Here is a 20,407-nt window from a genome sequence, read left to right as displayed (position 1 = left end):
CTAAACCACGACGACTCTGAATTGCAGTATCCGCAACTGTTCTGCCAACCACTTTCCACAGCCTTATGGAGCGCAGGGTTTGAACCACCTGTCTCTCAGTTCGCTACGACTAGAACACATCGTTTGGTGATACTGCGTGTCGTGGTGCCCAAGCAACAAAAAACTCAACACGTTCATCAACAATGCTGCTTTAAAATAAAATAAATATGCGTATCTTTTTTTTATTAAATATGTTTTATTATATAGGCAGTGTTGTTAATGGCATTGTACATTTTTCTGACAAAAGATTTCTCCCAAAACAAAATACTTTTGGACATTGAGATTTAATAACAGTGCACATTCCAGTTTATAATACACACTTCACATTAAATACTATCCACTGGAAAATTAACAATGTAAACACAATATTGTGTGCACACGTAGAGCGTAATTGGGATACTGGTAATGCCACCGTGTAAATGGACGATACACGCCCCGCTCCCCCTGCAAACGCTCAGAATCTCTTCACCATGCCTGCGGCCTTCAGGTGCAGACTTCTGATAATTGGCGGTTACCGATTGTGTTTAAGTGTTCTGCAGAATCGCGTACACATGCTCGTGTGTTTTAGCAGGCAAAAAATGGGGTCCCGAATTGCTTGTATGCACTCTGTAAAACAAAAAGTAATCATCATAAAAAATACACCTTATTGAATAACAATATATCTCATATATATTTGCACATATCTACATCTACATAATAACCAATTCAAATTTAAGCATAATCTAATACATGTACTGATCAAGTGAGAATGAACCATATTGTACATGTATGTGTATAAACAAACACATGTACGTGTATAAACAAACACATGTATGTATATACAGCAGTTAGTGCGCTGTGCTCCAACCTCAGCAGCCCAAGTTTGATTTCCGCTCACAACCAATAACAGTGATGAATATTTGATCTGGTCCTGGGTCCCCCCTAGGTTGACTCAGCCTTAAATTAGTACCTTATGTGGCGTAAACATCAACATTGGGGAGACAAAGGTGGCCAGATATGGTGCTGTGTGGTGTGTCGGCCTTCAGCACTTGTCCCAAATGTATGTCAGGCTATAATAAGGGGGATCTTTGTCTTTGTTATACACTAAGTACATATGGGGTGAATACACTCTAATTTATAATTCTAAGTATATTATTCCAAACTGGATGGACACTTTTGACGAAATCTAACATTTTCATCAACTATTAAGAACCCATCCTAAATTTGGAAATTTCAATTTTGTCAAGTGCATTTAACGCCCCTTTACAAAAGGCAATTTCGTCGGCTTACGCTGGGGGATCACCAACTAATCAGGGGAAAGGACATCTCCCCATTACTCGTGAGCCCACTCAAAGCGCTGCAACCGTTGTTCAGTATTCAAACTTCCTTATTTAGATGTTTTTTTTTTCCAACATAGTATTGGAGCGTGTGTTTTCTGCAATTGACACACATGTGTGAATGTGCATGTGCATTCTTACTGTAAACAGCCCAACTGGTCCTCCTGTATTTTGTTCGGTATAGCGTCTCACGGCTTCTCTCACATGGACAGGAGTTATCGGAGAGCCAATTTTCTGCATGTAAACATAACACAGAATTTAAAGCACAACAAAGTTACAATGAAGAATTATACCAAGGCTAACATCAGAGGCGAGTGATATCTAAACTGGTCCTGGGCCTCCCTTTCACCAACCCATGATAACTAGTGTGGGAAAGTATAGTCAAACAACCACAAACAACCACATGAGTGGAGAAGCCTTCATTAAGCAACGTATTGAAAAAGGGCCGTGACATTTTGACTTTTTCATTCGCACCAATAATAATAATAAACAAATTATGTCTACATAAATGTATTTCTATGTATTTTTTCCAAATTTGAAAAAATTATCACATATTACTTAATTGGGACACAGCCATTGCCTCCCCGACAGAAAACCTGGCAGGACTCTCCTAAAAAAGTTGAGTATCAGCAAGGCCTTCCTGGGTAAACAAGCATCGTAATTTTTCGATTTAAAGCTTTCGTGACTGCAGGGATTCATCTTCTTGGTTCTTTCGGTAAAGTCACGTAAAATGGAAATAATAAAATAAAACATAATAAGATAATTCTCACGACGTTTCGGCCACAACGCAAGCAGCTGTCCTCAGGTGAAGACCAGGTCTGTCGGGGAGACAGACCTGGTCTTCACCTGAGGACAGACCTGGTCTTCACCTGAGGACGGCTGCTTGCGTTGTGGCCAAAACGTCGTGAGAATTATCTTATTATGTTTTATTTTATTATTTTATTATTTCCATTCTACGTGACTTTACCGAAAGAACCAAGAAGCATCGTAATCTTGATTTGAAGCTTTCATGACTGCAGGAATCCATACTCTTTGGTTCTTTCGGTAAAGTCACGTAGGTAGAAAATAAAATAAATCGCAACGTTTCAGGCGCAACACAAGCGTCCGCCATCAGGTGGGAAAGCGTGGCCTGCTGCTGAGTCAGACTTTTTAAAGGTTTGAAATGGGTGTAGCCAAAGGGTCATAAAGAAGTGGCCGGGGCTCGTGATGTTAATATGAGCAATTAGCATGTAACTGTAAGATAGGAGAGCGGCCTCCTCGACAAGGGCACGGAAGTGGCTACGTTAATGTGAGGGATTAGCATGTAAATGTAAGCTAGGGGAGCGGCCTCCTGGACGAGAGCTACTCCCATTTCAAACCTTTTACAACAGTCTGCCTCAGCAGCAGGCCACGCTTTCCCACTTGATGATGGACGCTTGTGTTGCGCCCGAAACGTCGTGATTTATTTTATTTTATACCCACGTGACTTTACCGAAAGAAGCAAAGAGTAAGCATAGTAATAGTAATTACATACCTGTACACCCATTCTGCGTTGCGTTCCAAATCCCTCTTTCATTATGTGAAGCTCCATGTCTCTTTGCACCAAAAGGGACAATTCCACAATCTAATAACATTAAACGGCAGGACACGATACTGAAATTATTAAACAAATCCAGTCACTCGACCGCTCAATGTACATGTGGCTATAGATAAGAGGAATGTAAAAGTAGTGTGGTGGGTGCTATGATCATCGACTCCCATGGGGACTACATAAGAGGGGGTGCGCTCCTGAATATGCTTCATGCCTGTAGTTCCTGCACTGTGGAGGTGGTGAGGGTTTGTGGATCAATTTCATGAAACCTCCTCCCTTCCCATGGACATCAAGATCGCCAACTCCTGGCTTGCCAAAGTATGGCGGTACAGCAAGTGGAATGCATTCCCTCTGCATGCCATCTCTACAGATATTGTATCTTACCACCACTCACACACGTGTTTTCTCCGTATACTATGGTTTACTTCCACGTATAAAACTCAATGGATTTGGTGAAACATCCCAATATAGGGCAGCAGAGCCTGGGCAATTGTTTTCACAGGTTCTGGCTGCCTGGTCGTCTGTAATTTCCCATGCCTCTGAATCCTGTCACCATGTAATCGTGACTTAACATATCTCTCAATATAACTAATCGTAAGTAATTAAGCAACATGGTACTTCAATGTTTCAAGAAGGATGACTTGATATTGAGGAAAGTGGTGGGATACTGTCAACACAAACTGAAACTATTGAAAGAATCACAAGTTCTGTACATCGAGGAAAATTTTAAATTCGGGATTTCGAAAGGGCCTTTGGCATATTTATATTGTGTTATTATATATGACAAAAGGCAATACAAATGGCAAGATTAATTGTGGAATTTTTTTCTGGCAGCTACAAGAACCGAACATTTTTACGTTGACGAAAGTGTTAAAACATCAAATGACTAATGCTGAGGGAGTAAAACATTTTCAAGGCAGTCTCACGAGAGCCAAGCTGTATGAAACGCAGTAAAATGCACAGCTGCCTGTCATGTACACACATGGAGATGTTGCATTTTCTCAGAAAGAATACTTATTTATAATTACACTTTGCTTATTTGAACTAAAACAACACAAGTGTGGACAACGGTGTTGTGCTAAACAAGTTATTTTCCTATGTGTGTGCATCGTTACCGTGGCGACTGTCTCTTGAGCCAAGTATGCCAGTGTTTCCATCGCCATGGCATTGGGTTTCACCTCCAGAGAGGACAAATCCAGCCAATCGCGTAGTTTCCCAATCTTCCGGGCTGGAAAAAGAACAAAATAAACGCGTAAATGCACACATGATAAACACATTACATATTCTCGGGCGTGTAGGAACCACCAGGTGGTGTGGCATTAGAGCAAGTGGTCGGCTTTTGGAAGGTTGCAAAATTCAAACTACTTGGGGGTTGACTCAGCCCTTCATCCCTCAGGGTTAATTAAATGAGTACTACTTTGTGGGGAAGTAATCCAGAAATGGATATATCATGGATAATGATGGTTCCATCTATATAAATGTGAATATGGGCATATATTTACCAAAGCTGGCCTGTCGACTGTCAAAAAACTCTGCGTATGTTGCTGAATCCATTTCTCTTGTTTGTCGCTCAGCACGCTGTTTTCGCACACGCACACAAACACACGTGAACACAGCGAGCTGGGCATATTTTAGGTTTACTTGGGAGGTCCACATGGTGAAATGAAACATGAAATAGACTTCTCGTGGACAAACCCCTGAGTGTCAGGGACGTCTCTGTCAATGGCAAATTCAACACAGGAAGTGATCACAGGCCGAAGGTGCGATGCAAGTTACACTTAAATATTCGCAAAAAGAGGGCAAAACGAATTACAGGCAAATACACTTGATGTCACCACCATGCTTGGGTGTGTGCCAGCCAGGAATCCAGGCATGAATCCAGTCAGAATGTTTTTTTTATAGAGTATGAAACGAAATAATCCAATATTTATATAATACCCACAATCCGTCGTACCAGTACACAATGAGTTTAAGTTGCTGTTTTTGTGTTGGATGAGCCCACAGTTTTCATGCAGGGCTCTTTGCTATAACAATTAGCAGCCCATCAGTATTTTGTTCAACAAGCCCGACTCTGCTATTGATTAGGCCATGGATGTTAAAACTTGTCCAGAGCTTGCTTGCTTGAATAAATGACACAAGACAACAGACAACGATCCCCCGTGTAGCCTTAACAGACTGTTGGGGTAATTGCTGTTAGCGAGCACCTATGAAGGCTGGAACTGCACACGAGGGGGTGGGTGGGCTAGCACCATGCCCGGCCGCCTTTGTCTCCTGAGTGGCAATGTTTACACATGGCACCAGTTACTCATTTGAGGCTGAGTCAACCTTGGGGAGGCCCATGACCGGTTCAGATAATCGTCACTGGTGTTGGCCGCGAGCGGGAATTGAACCCGGATTGCTGGGCTCGTAGTGCAGCGCACTAACCGCTACACTACCGCTCCCCACAAATAAATGATACTGGAATGAATTTGTTTAAAATGTCAACAAGGCAAGAGATGCACAATATATTTAATTGTACATGTAGACAGACTTCCTGTTAAGTATTCATGACTGTGTGCTGTGTGCATGTGATGTGCATCACATACAGCAATACGTTCTTGCTTTACACCCTCGGTCTCAGAGTCCATTTGCCATGATGACATCATTCCTGTCTGGTCCAGCACACTTAGTACATCTGCACATACTTTCTGCCGCTTGCTTGCCTCTACAAAACAAGCCATACATTCGTCAATAATTCAAAGCGTCAATTCTTCTTAAACGTATTAAATAATACAAAAGCCAATCAATTTAGAACCACACAAGCAGGCTGGATGGGAAACATATAAACATTTCCACAACTGTGAAAACTCCGCAGGATCATCCTGAAAGAGGTGGGTCCTGCGTAAACATGTGTCAATAAATAATGAGGCTGAAATGGAGAATTCTGGTCACATTTTTTTTAAAGTTTTGGGACATGGCATACAGACAGAATAGGATTTTCTGCCGTGATGAAGGCTTCTCATGAAATCCAACACTGTCGGCCTTATAATGCATCCTGGTTTTTACCAAGGTTGTTAAAATATATTTTTTTGCATTTATGGTCATTGCATGAAAAAAAAACATTTTAAAATACTTACGATTTGGCCCATATATAGAAATGTCTAACAGTAGACATCACAGATGTATCTATCCAGCTGGAAAAGGGAGCTGCCGTGGTACAATGACTCACACACGTGCAGAGGTCGCCCTCTCCTGGCTTGTCAGGGTATTGCAGTAAAAAATGCATTAATTTGACCTCTACGTTATCGTGTTAACCCCTCGCACGTCTGGGTTCTCTCTGGATACTCCGGTTTCCTCCCACAAATACCCATGATTGGAGTTGGACAGACATCCAAATATAGGACTATAGAGCTTGGGCATTTGTTGGGGCCGGTTCTGGCTGCTCTCCTGTATGTCTTTCCCAAGCTTGAGTTTGGTCTCTATACATCTGCAGGAATTGATGTAATAGTATAATTTGTACTTCCATGCTTTATTCATATTTATTTTTAGTGACTTGCTTAACTTTCCTCTACCTTACTCTTGTATCCTTCATTGTATTTTGTTCATATAACTTGCTGACCCACCCCTACTGGAGTAGCACCCCGCACCTCCAATTAGCACGGTTGGCTACATACAGTGTGAACGAAGTTCAACATAGGTACATGTAAAATAGAGCGTCATAATTCACAAGATTCATACAGTATAAATATCATTCTGTCTACGGTTCATCGTGTGAAATGTGTGCATGTTATAAATACTACAGCGTTTTGAGAAGCAACTTGCATGAATGATGTGACGTAAAAAAATATACAACAAAAAATATATCTAAATATATTAAGTCAACTTGGCCCAGCAGACATTTTTTTTTGGTTTCTGCACGTGTAATTTGTGGATGCTGTTTATTGCATCTGTGCTTATTGTAACGATATGCAATTAAATGGTGAGCATGTACCACACACGCACTCCACACCTGGCCCAAAGAAATCCTCATCTTCCTGCACACTTTGTAGCACGCGTGACTTGAGGTCCCGGAAGTTGAGGTGAGCTATCAGACGACGCATCTTCCCCTGACCAACACGGCCAACACACACAATGTTACCAATAATGAATGAACGATGCTTTGTTGGTCAGCACATTTCCAACACAAACAATACAACATATACACATGCTGTAAAATAAAGCATTCCTTGTGTAAACATATACATACATTGCTATGACCGATATGTATTCACTTGGCATGTAACAATGATGGTGGGGGTGCATTCTTAAAATCCGAATATTTATGCATGCTTAAATTCACAACACTGCTTAAACAGCACATTGAGCAAGTGTAACAACTATTCAATAAAAGCTGAAATTTATGAGAGGAAGTTGAAGGTCAAGCTGAGTTTGCTTAGGAACTTATTTATAACCATAACATATTCATTTGCAAGAGTGATCAGGATCACCAAAATGACCAAAGTTATGATAAACAAGTACAACAACGAACCAAACAGAGATCAGCGCAAACACAAGGAACTATACATTTCAGCAAAAACAACCGCATTACAGATTAAATAAAAAAAATAGTACACAAACAAAGCATTAAAATAGATTTTTAGTCACATAATTTGCCTCAGACAAATTACTTTTAAAAGTTTCACTGTAAAATTAAGTGACAGAAACATCAAATTGGATTTCGAGTTAAATTTGCACGAGTATATTATTTGGGTCTTTCGGTAAAGTCACGTGGATAGGTTCAAAGAAAATAACAAAAACACTAGGACGTTTCGATCGCAACACAAGCGGTCGTCATCAGGAAAAGGAAGTTTACTTCTAAAGGCAAACTGTTTATAAAGGTTTGAAATGGGCGTAGCCCAAATGTCAGCAGTTAATGTTAATGTCAGTGGTGGGCAGTGACCACGATGGTGGTTGGTTTTCCACCAATCAAAGGGCTGCCAGGTGAAAATTTGCATGTTCATATAAGATAACTTGATTTCCAACTTCAACCTCCTTTCCAAGAAGAAGCCAGATCCACACGTTAAAAAGTTAGACGTTGACAAGATTGTTATCAGTCTAATTTCCGACAGCCTAAAATCGGTTCTAGCAGAACGGGTTGAATTTCGCAGCCACCCCTTAAAGGTTTGGGACACATTATTGCAGACGTGGCAAGATCGGAGACACCTATTACTCTTTGGTTCTTTCGGTAAAGTCACGTAGCTTCAAATCAAGATTAAGACACCTATTAGCAACATCAGTAAGGATGAGCGCTTTGAGGTTTCTCAATTAAAAAAGAGAAATGACATCGTCATCCTCTCAGTCAACAAGGGCAATGCCACAGTCATCATGGACAAAACCACATACAATAACAAAATTCAGGACCTACTTAATGATGGTAGATATACAACATTTTTATAAGATCCCACCGACAGCCTCGTTACGAAAACCAACAATATCATCACCGATTCGACATCTTTAAATCGAACCAACCAAGCGGTTTTCCTTAAAACCCTCTGCTGCAAGACCACCCAGATTGTATGGCTTACCAAAAATCCATAAAGAAGCTACACCCCTTCATCCTATCGTCTCCACTATTGACTCACCCACCTACAAACTGGCCCGTTTTCTGTCTGAGACCTTACAACCACTCACTGGAAAGACCACCTCAGCTGTACTTAACTCAGCTCACTTGGTATCATTAATTAAGGACACCTCACGATCTCCAGGTGATTTGCTCGTTAGTTTCGATGTAGTCTCTTTGTTTACCAAAGTTCCTGTGCCCGACACCATTGCAATCATTGAAGATTTGGTCCAACAAGGAGTGAATTCTGATGTACCGGCCCTGGTGAGACACTGCCTCACCAACACTTACTTCACCTGGAATGGAACATTCTACAAACAAGTTGAAGGTACCCCAATGAGTTCTCCCTTATATCCAGTTGTAGCCAATGTTTTCATGGAAAATTTTGAGACAGATGCCATCCAGGCATCCGCTCTACGTCCGTCCTTGTGAAAGAGGTACATTGATGACATGTTCGTCATCTGGCCACATGGCCGACCAGCTCTAATTCACCATGGAGGTGGAAAAGGATAGCAAGCTACCATTCTTGCATATTTTAATCGAAAAGAGGCCAGATGGCTCAATGGGACACTGTTTATCAGGAAAGCCACCCATACGGATGCATATCTAAAACTTGACTCCCACCATCATCCATCCCAGAAGAAATCCCTCATCAAAACTCTACACCATAGAGATTGATGTATTTCCGACCATCATCACCCTAGCCAGTGAACTGGAACACGTACACCAAGCTCTCAAGATGAATTTGATATTCAGACTGCACAATCCGTAAAGTTATCACCCCAACCGTTGAGTTGTTACCTGTGTTTGTTGCACCACTGCCAACGCAGTATCACCTAATAACCTATAACATGCACATTAAGTTTGGCCAAAATCATCTAACCAAGCTCAGTAAGAGGGAGCACGCTACATTTTCACACCACCACTGAATCTCAGATATGAAAGATCCATGAGAAAAGGTGAGGAAGACAGTCGAGTGTGCGAGATGCTGAGGGGATCATCTTCTTGGTTCTTTCTACGTGACTTTACCGAAAGAACCAAGAAGATGAATCCCTGCAGTCACGAAAGCTTTAAATCGAAATGCTGGGGGGAATCTGATGCTGTGAACAAAGAATCGATAGCTTAGCATCACATTCTGATTCCAAAGAGTAACCTCAGGCAAATTTGAAGCAAGACAAATTGAGTCTGAAGACGGTCGCTTGCGTTGCGATCGAAACGTCGTGATCTATTATTTTGTCTACCTAAGTGACTTTACCGCAAGAACCAAAGAGTAAAGACAAATTGAGGTTAGAATAAATTTGCAGAAAACCGCCTCAAGTCAATGGAAGTCAATAAAATCGCTAAAATAGAAGAGCGTGTATATGCAGTGTCGATTACTTACCTTATCCTTTCTCATGAGGAAAAGTATGTCTTCCAGACCAATGTGCTTACCCCCTCGCATCGCACACACATCCTGCAGGTGTGACAGCTGCACGCATTTGCACACACAAGCAGTCAATTGTTAACCTTCTGTCATTGATAGATGCATCAGAGAAAAACTTACATTGGTCATGCACATCTTTCCATAACTCCATTTGCCTAATTCAGTCAATTTTCCATTCTAAATGTAAATGTGTAAGTGCAATTCGCCGTCATACTTTGCCTTATTCACATATTTACTAACTTATTAAGGTTAGTCTGGATTTGTAAAATGCCACTCACCATTAGCGCGAGTTGTGTGTGAGTAACATCCTCAATGAGTGCAGCCGACTCCTGCAAAGGACGGCGAACATCCCCCATTGCAAACCTGCAGGTGGAAGTGCACAGCTTGTTATAGTTATTGACAGACACACCTATTGCTCAAAATGCCCCCCCCAATATATTGCTATAAACAAGAATTACTATGCTATGTAAATAAAAAAATAACAATTTGATAAACTTTGGCCACAATATCTGGACTTGTCTTCATATAAATCAGTGCATAGATTTCTGTTTATATGATTGTGGTTATGGTTGTACTTTATTAATCCCTAATCTCTGCAATTACATATAATGAAACAATGGTAAAAAAAAAGTATGAACAGAGCATTGTAATACAATACACTATTCGACATTATTGTAAACAAATAAATAAAAAGTCCATCCCATGTGTTCGTGATTTTTTTTTATATTTTAGGCAGGAAATGAGAATATCTTTCTGAGTTGGGACCCCCAGAGCCCCTGGGAGATTTGGTCCCCCCAATGTTGACTCCATGGCGAGGTGTGAGCTGACATCTCAGTGCGAGGGGTGTGCTCACATCATGCTTTGTATGTCGGAGACCAGCGAAGGGCGCGAACTCTGTTGCACCCCCAGTCCAGACACCGGGGCAGGGCTGCCACCGGAGCCCTGCAGATAAACATCGCCACACCAGTGGGCAGCAGCAGCAACAGGCGTGTCTTTACTGCCACTGAGAGACACGTGTTGATGTTTCAGCACCCCAGCCCTATTCAGGAAATATAATTCACGTACTTATTTACCCAGAAAACTCAGTCGGAAGGATGTTCTTTCTACCAATGCCACTGTCCGCGTTTAGCTATGGCAGGAAACCGGAGAACCCGGAGGAAACTCGTGCAGACCGTGGGGACAGAGAGAGAGAGAGAACACGCAATCTGTGTATGTGGCCGGGCGTGGTGCTGGTCACCAAGCCCTCGTGTGCCGTGCCGGCCTCCACTTGCCCCCACAGTCTGTGTGGGCTGCACGGGGGATCTTTGTCTGTGTATACGTGCGGTACAGTCATGTTACACACTGTGTACAGTAATGTTACACACAGTGTACAGTCATGTTACACACTGTGTACAGTCATGTTACACACACACGGCGCTGTGATCGCGATGATGTACGCGCCACCAGACACCCTGGACGCCCTTGCAAACGAGATGCTCCGTAGCAACGAGATGTGTTCATCTCAAGGGGGTTTCAGGCGAACTACTTAAATGATAAAACTAAAAATATAAAACTTAAAAATAAAATTGTGTCTGGCGAGCGCCACCTCGCCTAGAGGGCGCTTGGCCCTGGTGAGGCCCCGGGGGCTGCTCGCGGCCCCCGGGCCCCTCGCGGCCCCGCGCTCACCTTGCAGTCTGCGGAGCTCTCGGGCTCCTTCACCCGCTCCATCTTCCTCTTGCTGCTCTTGGGCTTCGTCATGGCGCCTCGCTGCTCCCCTCCTCCTCCTCGTCCACTCTTCACCGCGGCCGCGTCGTGGGGGAATCGAATCGCGCGGCAGGTCCCAGAATCGATTCGCGCGTTTCGCTTCTTCTCGCACCACGTCGCGCCCGGAGATGCTAATCACGGCGATGATGAGAGATGTGCGACACAGATTTGCTGTCTCTCTCTGGTTTGCGGATTCTGCAGCTTGCGTAGACTCCAGTCACCGTACGAGGCGCGGTCATCGCCGATCCAATCAGCGAATCACGGGATCGACGCGGCGGAGTCGGGGAATCTCAGTCGATGTCACCGCGAGGTTGAGACTCGGAGCAGAGGACAACCTCAGTAGTCACACCACCCTCACACCACCCTCAGCCTCACTCAGCCTCAGTAGTCACACCACCACAGCCTCACAGCCTCAGTAGTCACACCACCCTCACACCACCCTCAGCCTCACTCAGCCTCAGTAGTCACACCACCCTCACACCACCCTCAGCCTCACTCAGCCTCAGTAGTCACACCACCACAGCCTCACAGCCTCAGTAGTCACACCACCCTCACACCACCCTCAGCCTCACTCAGCCTCAGTAGTCACACCACCCTCACACCACCCTCAGCCTCACTCAGCCTCAGTAGTCACACCACCACAGCCTCACAGCCTCAGTAGTCACACCACCCTCACACCACCCTCAGCCTCACTCAGCCTCAGTAGTCACACCACCCTCACATCACCCTCAGCCTCACTCAGCCTCAGTAGTCACACCACCCTCACACCACCCTCAGCCTCACTCAGCCTCAGTAGTCACACCACCCTCACACCACCCTCAGCCTCACACTCAGTAGTCACACCACCCTCAGCCTCACAGCCTTACAGTCAGCCTCACACCACCCTCAGCCTCACTCAGCCTCTCAGCACCCTCGCGTCGTCACGAGTCCTCGCTGCCCGTGAGCTCTGGCTCTGGGCCGCCCTCGCCATGAAGTGGGGCAGCTACAAGTACCGATTCGTCCCTTGGATGTGGCTCAATATTCTCAAAAACCAGAGGCGAGTGCCGCAAGCACACAGCGCCATGGCTGCCTCCCTGCCACGTGCGAGGCTGCAACACGACTGGACTTGCGGCTAACGCGGCCGTAGGTCCGCCTCCTCCTCCTCATCGTGACCGCGAGCCAAGTCGTCGTCAGCTGCGGGATTCAGGATTTGCACCGTGACGTCAAGTTTAAAATACATCGTCCCGAGTTTATGTTTAACTCATCTTCAACGTCACGGACTCGTAATGTATCTCTTTATTAGGTGTCTCCGTCCAAGTTAATAGAGATCCCATTCCAAGCGATATCTTATTCCCCAGGCGATGCAGTGTGTGCTGTGGTATCACCATCATCACCGTGTCGAGATCACCAGTCCGCGCCATCGCCTTCTGGGCCACTGGCACCGCTGCCATTGCCCCTTGACCCGCACCTGAGCACCCCCATGGGTCTCGTGCTCGCAGTGCATCTTCATCATCTTCATCATCAGGCAACTCGGAACGCGCCGCCGCCGCCTCCGCTCACTCGCGCCGGGAGGGGCCATAGACGAGCAGACAGGCGACATGCGGCGGCGGTGGTGGAGCCTGTGCCGACGTGTGGCCTGGCTCTGCGGGCATCACCATATCAAGGTTGTGTAGCCAATTAAAGAGTGTTAAGATGTGGGAGGAAACCCCACACGTGAGAGGGGGGCAACACCGTCCCATGCAGACGGAATAGGTGTCCAGCTCTGTCCACATTGTGGCTGTATGCCACCTCGTGGCGAGTCAGGGGTGATGGCTCCTTTGACGGCCACGGGAAGGGCGCTTGACAACGTCTGAGTGCGATCCAGCGACCCTCGCTGCTGCTGCTGCCTCCTCGGTGCTGGCTTGCAGGCCACGTGCGCGGCCACGTCAGACCGACAGAGCCACAACCCCCCACGTCCTCCGTGACGCGGGTTTGACTCGACGTGGTCCCACCGCTTGTGACCAAGCACCGCATCCGGGATCACGTTTGGCTCCTGGTCCCAGCGCCGTCGACTGCAGAGGTCCCAACCTCCCTGGCGGGCCCCGTCAGCCCCAGAAGCGTGTTCGCGGACCTCAGTGCACTGACGAGAAAGTGAATTTAAACTCTCAAGTTGCAGGATCTGCCGGAGTTCCGCGTCTACCGGTGGCCCACACAGCACAAGCGGGGAACGCGCGTGTTCATTCACAGCGCTTGTTTCAAATAGACATACTACAAATACATGCACATATGATACGCTTCCTTATATTTGTGTGTTTTTACGCATCTCATCATCCACACGGCCTTCTGGGAGTGCATATTGTCAGTATCATTGGTATAATACAAGCAACACTTCATTTTCATGGGGAGAGACAAATAATGGGGAGGCATATTGTCCATTCATTAATTGTTACTTTTATTCTCCACAACGACGCATCATACTTAGTTCATGCTAAAACGGAATCCTAAATGTAACACGTAGGCTTTCGCGGCCGATATCAATCATAATTGATCATTGATGCTGGCTGTAACTACCAGCGAAATGTCGCGACCAGTTGTCACGTGCGTGTGGACCGCTCCCCCCACCGGCCGTGCTGCTGGAGCAGTCGCACACTGGGCACGTTCGACTCACGTGACAACTTTATTTAGTGACTGGGTCGGGTGGAGGAGGGTTTACGACACATTTTACTGATACGATCTTACCCAAATTGTAATTACAAATCGGCAATGCACCCTTGCTCTTTAGTGAACACGTGTGTGTGTGTGTGAGAGAGAACAGGACGCTGCGTGTGGTGTGTGCACGAGGTGACGGGGAGCAGCTGGGCCATGGCGAGGTGGCAGCACAGCTGCTATTACTTCTCCAGGCCCTGAATAGTACGTGCATAGCTCGGAATATTCCTTTACTAGCTTGTTTGCCCGTCCTCGGACGGAAGCTGTAATATTTACGAAAACATTGTCCGGAGTATAATTGTATATTGTGTACATTTAATGGCAGTGAATCTTGCACGAAAGTGTGTCATCAAACACTTCACCGCATTTCGTTGTCGCAATGTATTAATGGCAGTGATTCTTGCCCAAAACTGTCATAAAAGCACATAGATATACTTCAATTTGTTCAAATTCACTGTTTTGATACTTTATTCTTTTCTGCTTTCGGTCGCTGGGGTTGAAATAAATTGGATTGCAATACAATATCTGGAAAATCACCGAGAAATGTCTGTTTTACCATAATGTAGAAGCATAAATTAGACTTACCTTTTGTCTCAAGTGCTGAAGAAGTAAATAAAGACACCGAATCCATTTTGTTGCTGCGTAGAATTATTTATTAGATTCACTTTCAATAAAGAAACGTCAAACTTAAAGCGAATTTGCGAAAAAAATTCCGCTCGACCTGCACGAGTGTAAAAATGCACCCGCTCATGAATATTAATGACTGGGGGGGGGGGGCATGTGGAGTGACGTCACGCGCGTTACACACAGACATTTCTTGTCTCATTATAGTCGTAATTTACGGTACTCAGTTTCGTACAATTGTTGTAATCATACCCCTTGTTTGCGCGAGTTGCTGGTAAAGTAGTGTCAAGCAACGCCCATGACCGAAAAGTGTGTAGGAGGCTTTCATAAAGCAGTGGATTGACTAAGGGGTTTACTTTGACTTTTATTTATTCGCACTACAGTGAATATTGCTATCGGATTGAGATCCAAACGAGGGAAAAAAGATGGAGTGTTTTTGGGACAAATATAATACCCAAATGCAGCGCCCCATGCTTCTTGGCTTACGTTTCAGTTTTTGTTCAATTTATTTGGAATTGTCGTGAATGATGTTGAGCACTGCGTGCCGTGAGGAGAGAGTAAAGTGGCGTGGGCACTCTGTGTCGTCAGGGGAAGCGGGGAGGCCCGTGGACGTGATGCGCGCCTCTCTGGGCTTTGCCGTGGAGCGCGCTGCGAGCTCCGTTCCCGGGGCGGGTACCGGAGTGTTCGTCACGAGAGGCGCCGTCCCCGCCCACGCCCTCGTCTGCCTCTACCCAGGTGCAAGGGCACTGACGCAACCACTTTTACATTTCACTATAATCTTTACGTTTTTTGTCCGAGCCAGCTTTCGTTGCTTAAATTGTTTAAATAAATGTTTTGTTTGCGTGCTGTTTTAAATGTATTCTGCAATGTGGGTGCATTTGCTCTACTTTCTACTTGGTTGTTTTTGTATTAATTTGTTTGCTTCATTGATGTGCGTTGTCTAATTTTGAGTTCTCAGCTGGTTACACGAAAATAAACGTAACTTTCCACATTCAATTAATAAAAATTTTCATCATAATTTAACAACTTTGAATATTCATCATTACACTTCCCATGTTATGTATGTCACTTGACCACTTCTTCAGTGGGATTTCAAAACCATTTCGACCTGTTCACTTCCATATTCGCTAACAACTTAAGGTAGGATATATATCCCAAATGAATAGCTACAAAAGTCATGTATAATTATGTTTGTTTATCAGTATAATTTCATTTGGTTGAAAAATCCCATATTATTGCGGCCAAATGATGTGAAAATTGTCCCTGTGCATGACAGGCACAGTGTATCAGAAGTTTGAGCCGGTGCTGTTCCAGTCGCTGGGCAACCCATTTATGTTCTGCTGCCTGGACGGCGTGCTGGTGGATGGCCGTGACCGCGGCCTCTCCCGGATCGTCTACAGGTGTCCAGCTGGCCCGTGCACCAGCGCGTGGCTAATCCTGGGATTAAGTTCCATGGCGCCAATTCACAGCGCTACACGGGCCTACAAAGTGCCACCCTCTCACGAGGGGTGGTGCACTTACCACTATTAAATACGGGTCATGTGAAGCTCACCATAACCAACAATATATTATACTCTTTGGTTCTTTCGGTAAAGTCATGTAGAGAGAAAATAAATACTAGATCACGACGTTTCGATCGCAACACATGCAATCGTCTTCAAGTGAAAAAATACAGCAGGGGGACTGCTGAGGCAGGAAGAAATGTAGCGAGAGAGCTGCTGCAGTCAAAGTTTTTACTGTATACGTTTGAGGTGGGTACAACCCAAGGGTAAGTGGACGGGGCTAGAGATGGAATTTGCAAGTAAATGTAAAATCGCAGAGCGAGGCATACCTCAGCTAATCAGAGGGGGGAGGGAGGGGAGGGGCTGTCGTAACCGACGAGAGGGTGGGGGGTGAAATTCAAAGAAGGAACAGGGCGAGAGAAAAAAAACCAGATCAAACTTAGCAAACTTAGAAATGTAATGCAACTCAGAGAGTCGGCCAACAACAGTTAACACTTTACCTGGTTGATCAACGTCTTTCCAAAGATTGATACATTTGCATCCATCTTCTCGGTTGAAGTCACGTCTGAGTTGTGTGGAAAACCTCCACGTAGAGGCGGATCAATTTTGACTTGAAGCTTCCGTGACTCAGGAATTCATACTCTTTGGTTCTTTCGTTAAAGTCACGTAGATAGAAAAATAAATAATAGATCACGACGTTTCGATCGCAACACAAGCACTCGTCTTCAGGCCGACTCTCTGAGTTGCATTACATTTCTAAGTTTGAACTTTTTTTTTTCTTTTTTTCCCTCTCTCACCCTGTTCCCTCTGAATTTCACCCCCAACCCCCTCCCCCCTCTGATTAGCCGAGGTATGCCTAGCTCTGCGATCTTACATTTACTTGCAAATTCCATCTCTAGCCCGGCCCACTTACCCTTGGGTTGTACCCATCTCAAACGTAAAACACATTCCTGCGGAGGGAGCTGGTAGGAACGTTGGGTTGTTCGGTCAATGGCCAGGGTCAACGGCGGCGCGGTGTATTCTGCAAAAATGCCTGACTGTGAGGGCGGGCACAAGCCGGCGTGAGTAGGTTAAACGTTGAGTTTTATAAGGGCACCACGGAGTGACCAGCACCACCCTCCCCACCCAGCCCCTCCCCTCTCCACCCAGCCCCACCCCTCCCATTTTTGGATGGACGACGGACGGACACAATAATCCCGTGGGCTGGCATAACCAGGTTCCTACCAGTATAACCTTTGTCTGCAGCAGCTCTCTCGCTACATTTCTTCCTGCCTCAGCAGTCCGCCTGCGGTATTTTTAAATCCTTTATATTAAGTTCACTTGCTTGCGCGCTTACGACCGTGCAAATCTTTCGGTCGTTTTTTAACCCACTTCCCGTGATCCAATCGAGCTGACATTTTGCACACAGACTCGTTGTGCGTGACAATTTATTTTCGTGAATTTTTTTTTCCATAACTTTACACTTTTTAGGAGAAAAAAATTATATTTAATTACCAATTGCTTAATGGTGGCAGGCAATCATCTGACCCATAGGTGGCAGCCATCTCAAGCCAGAGGACGAGAGGACTCTAGCCGCCACGCATCAAAATAATTTATAGTGAAAAACTTTGTTTTTACGGGTTAATTTTTTTCACCTGAAGACGATCGCTTGTATTGCGATCTTAACGTCGTGATCTACTATTTATTTTTCTATCTACGTGACTTCACCGAAAGAACCAAAGAGTATGAATTCCTGCAGTCACGAAAGCTTCAAATCAAGATTCAACAATATATTGGTTTCATAAATTATCATTGGGTACTGTTGTGTCTGTGGCCGTGTGGTGCTGTGTAACGAGAAGTGGAGTGGTGAGCGCACATGGTTACAAACCTGGCGACCTGAGTTCAATTGCTGCTCACTGCCAACACCAGTGACGATAAGCTGAACCAATCCTGGACCTCTCCGAGGTCGACAGGTGTGGTGCTGGCCATACTTGTCCCGACTATGCCGTGCTGGCCTTCTTTCATAACTGCTCACGAACACAAATTGCCCCAACAGTAATTCAGGTTATAGGGGGATCATTGTGTAATGCTGGGAGCTCGCTAACAGCACTTCCCCTAACGACATGTGTAGACTATATGGGGGATCTTTGTCCGTGTTTTTGTAATGCTGGGTGTGTGTGGTGCTGTGTGTGTAGGTCTTGTAGTGGGCGGGACAGGCTGGGGCCACACGCCCTGAGTGATGTCACGTGGCTCACTCCCCAGCCCATAAATCCACTCAGCATTGGCCAGTACATCAACAACTGCTCAAATGGTATCTATTGCAAGTGCCCCCATACAGTTTACCAACCACGTACTGTACTTGGTTTTATTTAGAACAGCAATTTAGCAAGTAAACTATACGTCTTGCCTCTACATGATGGGGAGGCAAGGCCACATCCACTCAGACCTCTTGCACTGCCAGTCTTATATGTGCTGCCTGTCTTATCTGTGCTGCCTGTCTTATCTGTGCTGTCACACCTCTCCCATTGTGTCACTGGACTTTAATTTTAAAAGCAGATTTGTGGGTGTTTTTGTTCACATCTGGCAGAAAAGGAAGCGAATGTGTGCTACCAGGAGTTTGATGTGCCTCCAGCATTTCCCTTGAGCCTGCGCCGGTTCCTTCCCAACGTGCCCTACAGCCACGACATCGAGAGGTAAATGCCTAATGACCACACGTGCCAGTGAGTGAGTACACGTCGCTAATTGCTGGGCAACACGTGCATGACGATTAACAAGTGTACGGCTGCTGTCTATTGGACCTTTACACCAGTCTTGCGAGCCATCAAGGCAGGTAACTCGTGTGTGTAGTTTGCAAACTCTTACATGTGCTTGTCCTGTTGTTTTTTTAACAGGCCTCTGCGTTGTGTAGTATTGGTGTCCCTACGAAAGATCCTTTCCGGAGAAGAACTTTTCTCCAACTACTACACCCTAGTTCAGTGAATACCCATAGTGATGCTCAGGTTGTTTATCTCACAACTTCCCACATCAGCGTCCTCCAAGGCTTAATCTTGGAAAGTGATAAGGGAAGGGGAGCCACATTTCCTTCAGGGCTGCGGGTATTAAACTACCCTTGAAAAGACGAGTAAATGAATAACTGCGGCTCAACACTTGACTGCACCAGCGGAAGAGAAGACCGTGGGACAAAGATACGAGTGGGATGTAAGATTGGAATCCAGATGCTTTCTCTTGCTCCACCATTGCTGGCCATGGACTGTTCCTGCATCAACACAAACGCTCTCTCGCGAGCTAGAGAGCACGAGTCCCTGAAATATATTTGTTCAAAACAGCCATAAAATTGTGCATGTTAATTTGTGTTGCCATACTTAAAAGTTCAAGGAACCTCATGAACTACATTAATTTAAACTCATTTTTAAGGGACAATGTACCCCTGAAACATGCATGTCGCCAAGTTTTAAAGTCCATGGCATTTGCAATACAATTTTTACTTTTCTGATGTAAACTTGTGTTTTGAATTACTTCACACGAGCCACTGAAGCCTACACATTTTGTTAGGAAATGCCACATATCCACCCTGATTTGGGGGATGCAATCCCATACATTTAAAATTATTACAAATGCGTGTTGCACACGTAGAAGGGTATAATAAGAGTTCGTCCATAATGTATCCATTTAAGTTTGCATCCACGAGGATTTGTAAGCCTGGTAAGCTTGGGTGGTGAAATGGCCAAGTGGTACTGTAAACATACGAGCAGCCTGCTTCAGTTGACGTTGAAGATCCTTGGAGGTCATTCACAAGAATAGGACATTGTGTACGAGCATCATTGTCCATATTCAACAATGTGAAAAATGACACGCAAACTACTTGGTTGGAATTATACATAGCAATCATTGCCTCTGCCGTGAACACTTGTCAGGACCCTCATGAAAGAGTCATAAGACTCGGGCTTTCCTGGGTAAAAATCACAACAA

The 20,407-nt window shown here is 45.0% G+C and overlaps 2 protein-coding genes across 3 annotated transcripts; one reads left to right on the top strand and one right to left on the bottom strand.

Annotated features, from left to right (window-relative positions):
- Window positions 1–252: 252 nt before the first annotated feature.
- Window positions 253–12,016, bottom strand: SUPT3H (SPT3 homolog, SAGA and STAGA complex component). Of its 2 annotated transcripts, none has more exons than XM_078860704.1 (11): window positions 11,592–12,016; window positions 10,780–10,929; window positions 10,205–10,289; window positions 9,885–9,971; window positions 6,914–7,010; window positions 5,511–5,629; window positions 4,428–4,503; window positions 4,041–4,153; window positions 2,869–2,958; window positions 1,497–1,589; window positions 253–645 (listed from the first exon to the last, which is right to left on the bottom strand). In XM_078860704.1, exons 2-11 carry the CDS (start codon window positions 10,782–10,784, stop codon window positions 604–606), a joined length of 807 nt encoding a protein of 268 aa, XP_078716830.1. In that variant the 5' UTR covers window positions 10,785–10,929; window positions 11,592–12,016; the 3' UTR covers window positions 253–603. The 2 variants fall into 2 exon arrangements, with proteins under 2 accessions (XP_078716830.1, XP_078716829.1); XM_078860703.1 differs by having other exon boundaries at window positions 257–645; window positions 10,780–10,868; window positions 11,592–12,012.
- Window positions 12,017–12,180: 164 nt separating this feature from the next.
- Window positions 12,181–19,914, top strand: SETD9 (SET domain containing 9). The gene is made up of 7 exons (XM_078860706.1): window positions 12,181–12,705; window positions 14,443–14,537; window positions 15,546–15,692; window positions 16,234–16,357; window positions 18,634–18,749; window positions 19,026–19,131; window positions 19,330–19,914. The coding sequence occupies exons 1-7, from the start codon at window positions 12,638–12,640 to the stop codon at window positions 19,415–19,417; spliced, it is 744 nt and encodes a 247-aa protein (XP_078716832.1). The 5' UTR covers window positions 12,181–12,637; the 3' UTR covers window positions 19,418–19,914.
- Window positions 19,915–20,407: the final 493 nt, after the last annotated feature.

The sequence above is a fragment of the Lampetra fluviatilis genome, chromosome 10, assembly GCF_964198595.1.
Source record: "Lampetra fluviatilis chromosome 10, kcLamFluv1.1, whole genome shotgun sequence".
Lineage (NCBI taxonomy): Eukaryota > Metazoa > Chordata > Hyperoartia > Petromyzontiformes > Petromyzontidae > Lampetra > Lampetra fluviatilis.
Note: the sequence above shows the minus strand (reverse complement) of the source record. Positions and strands in the feature narration are given on the sequence as shown.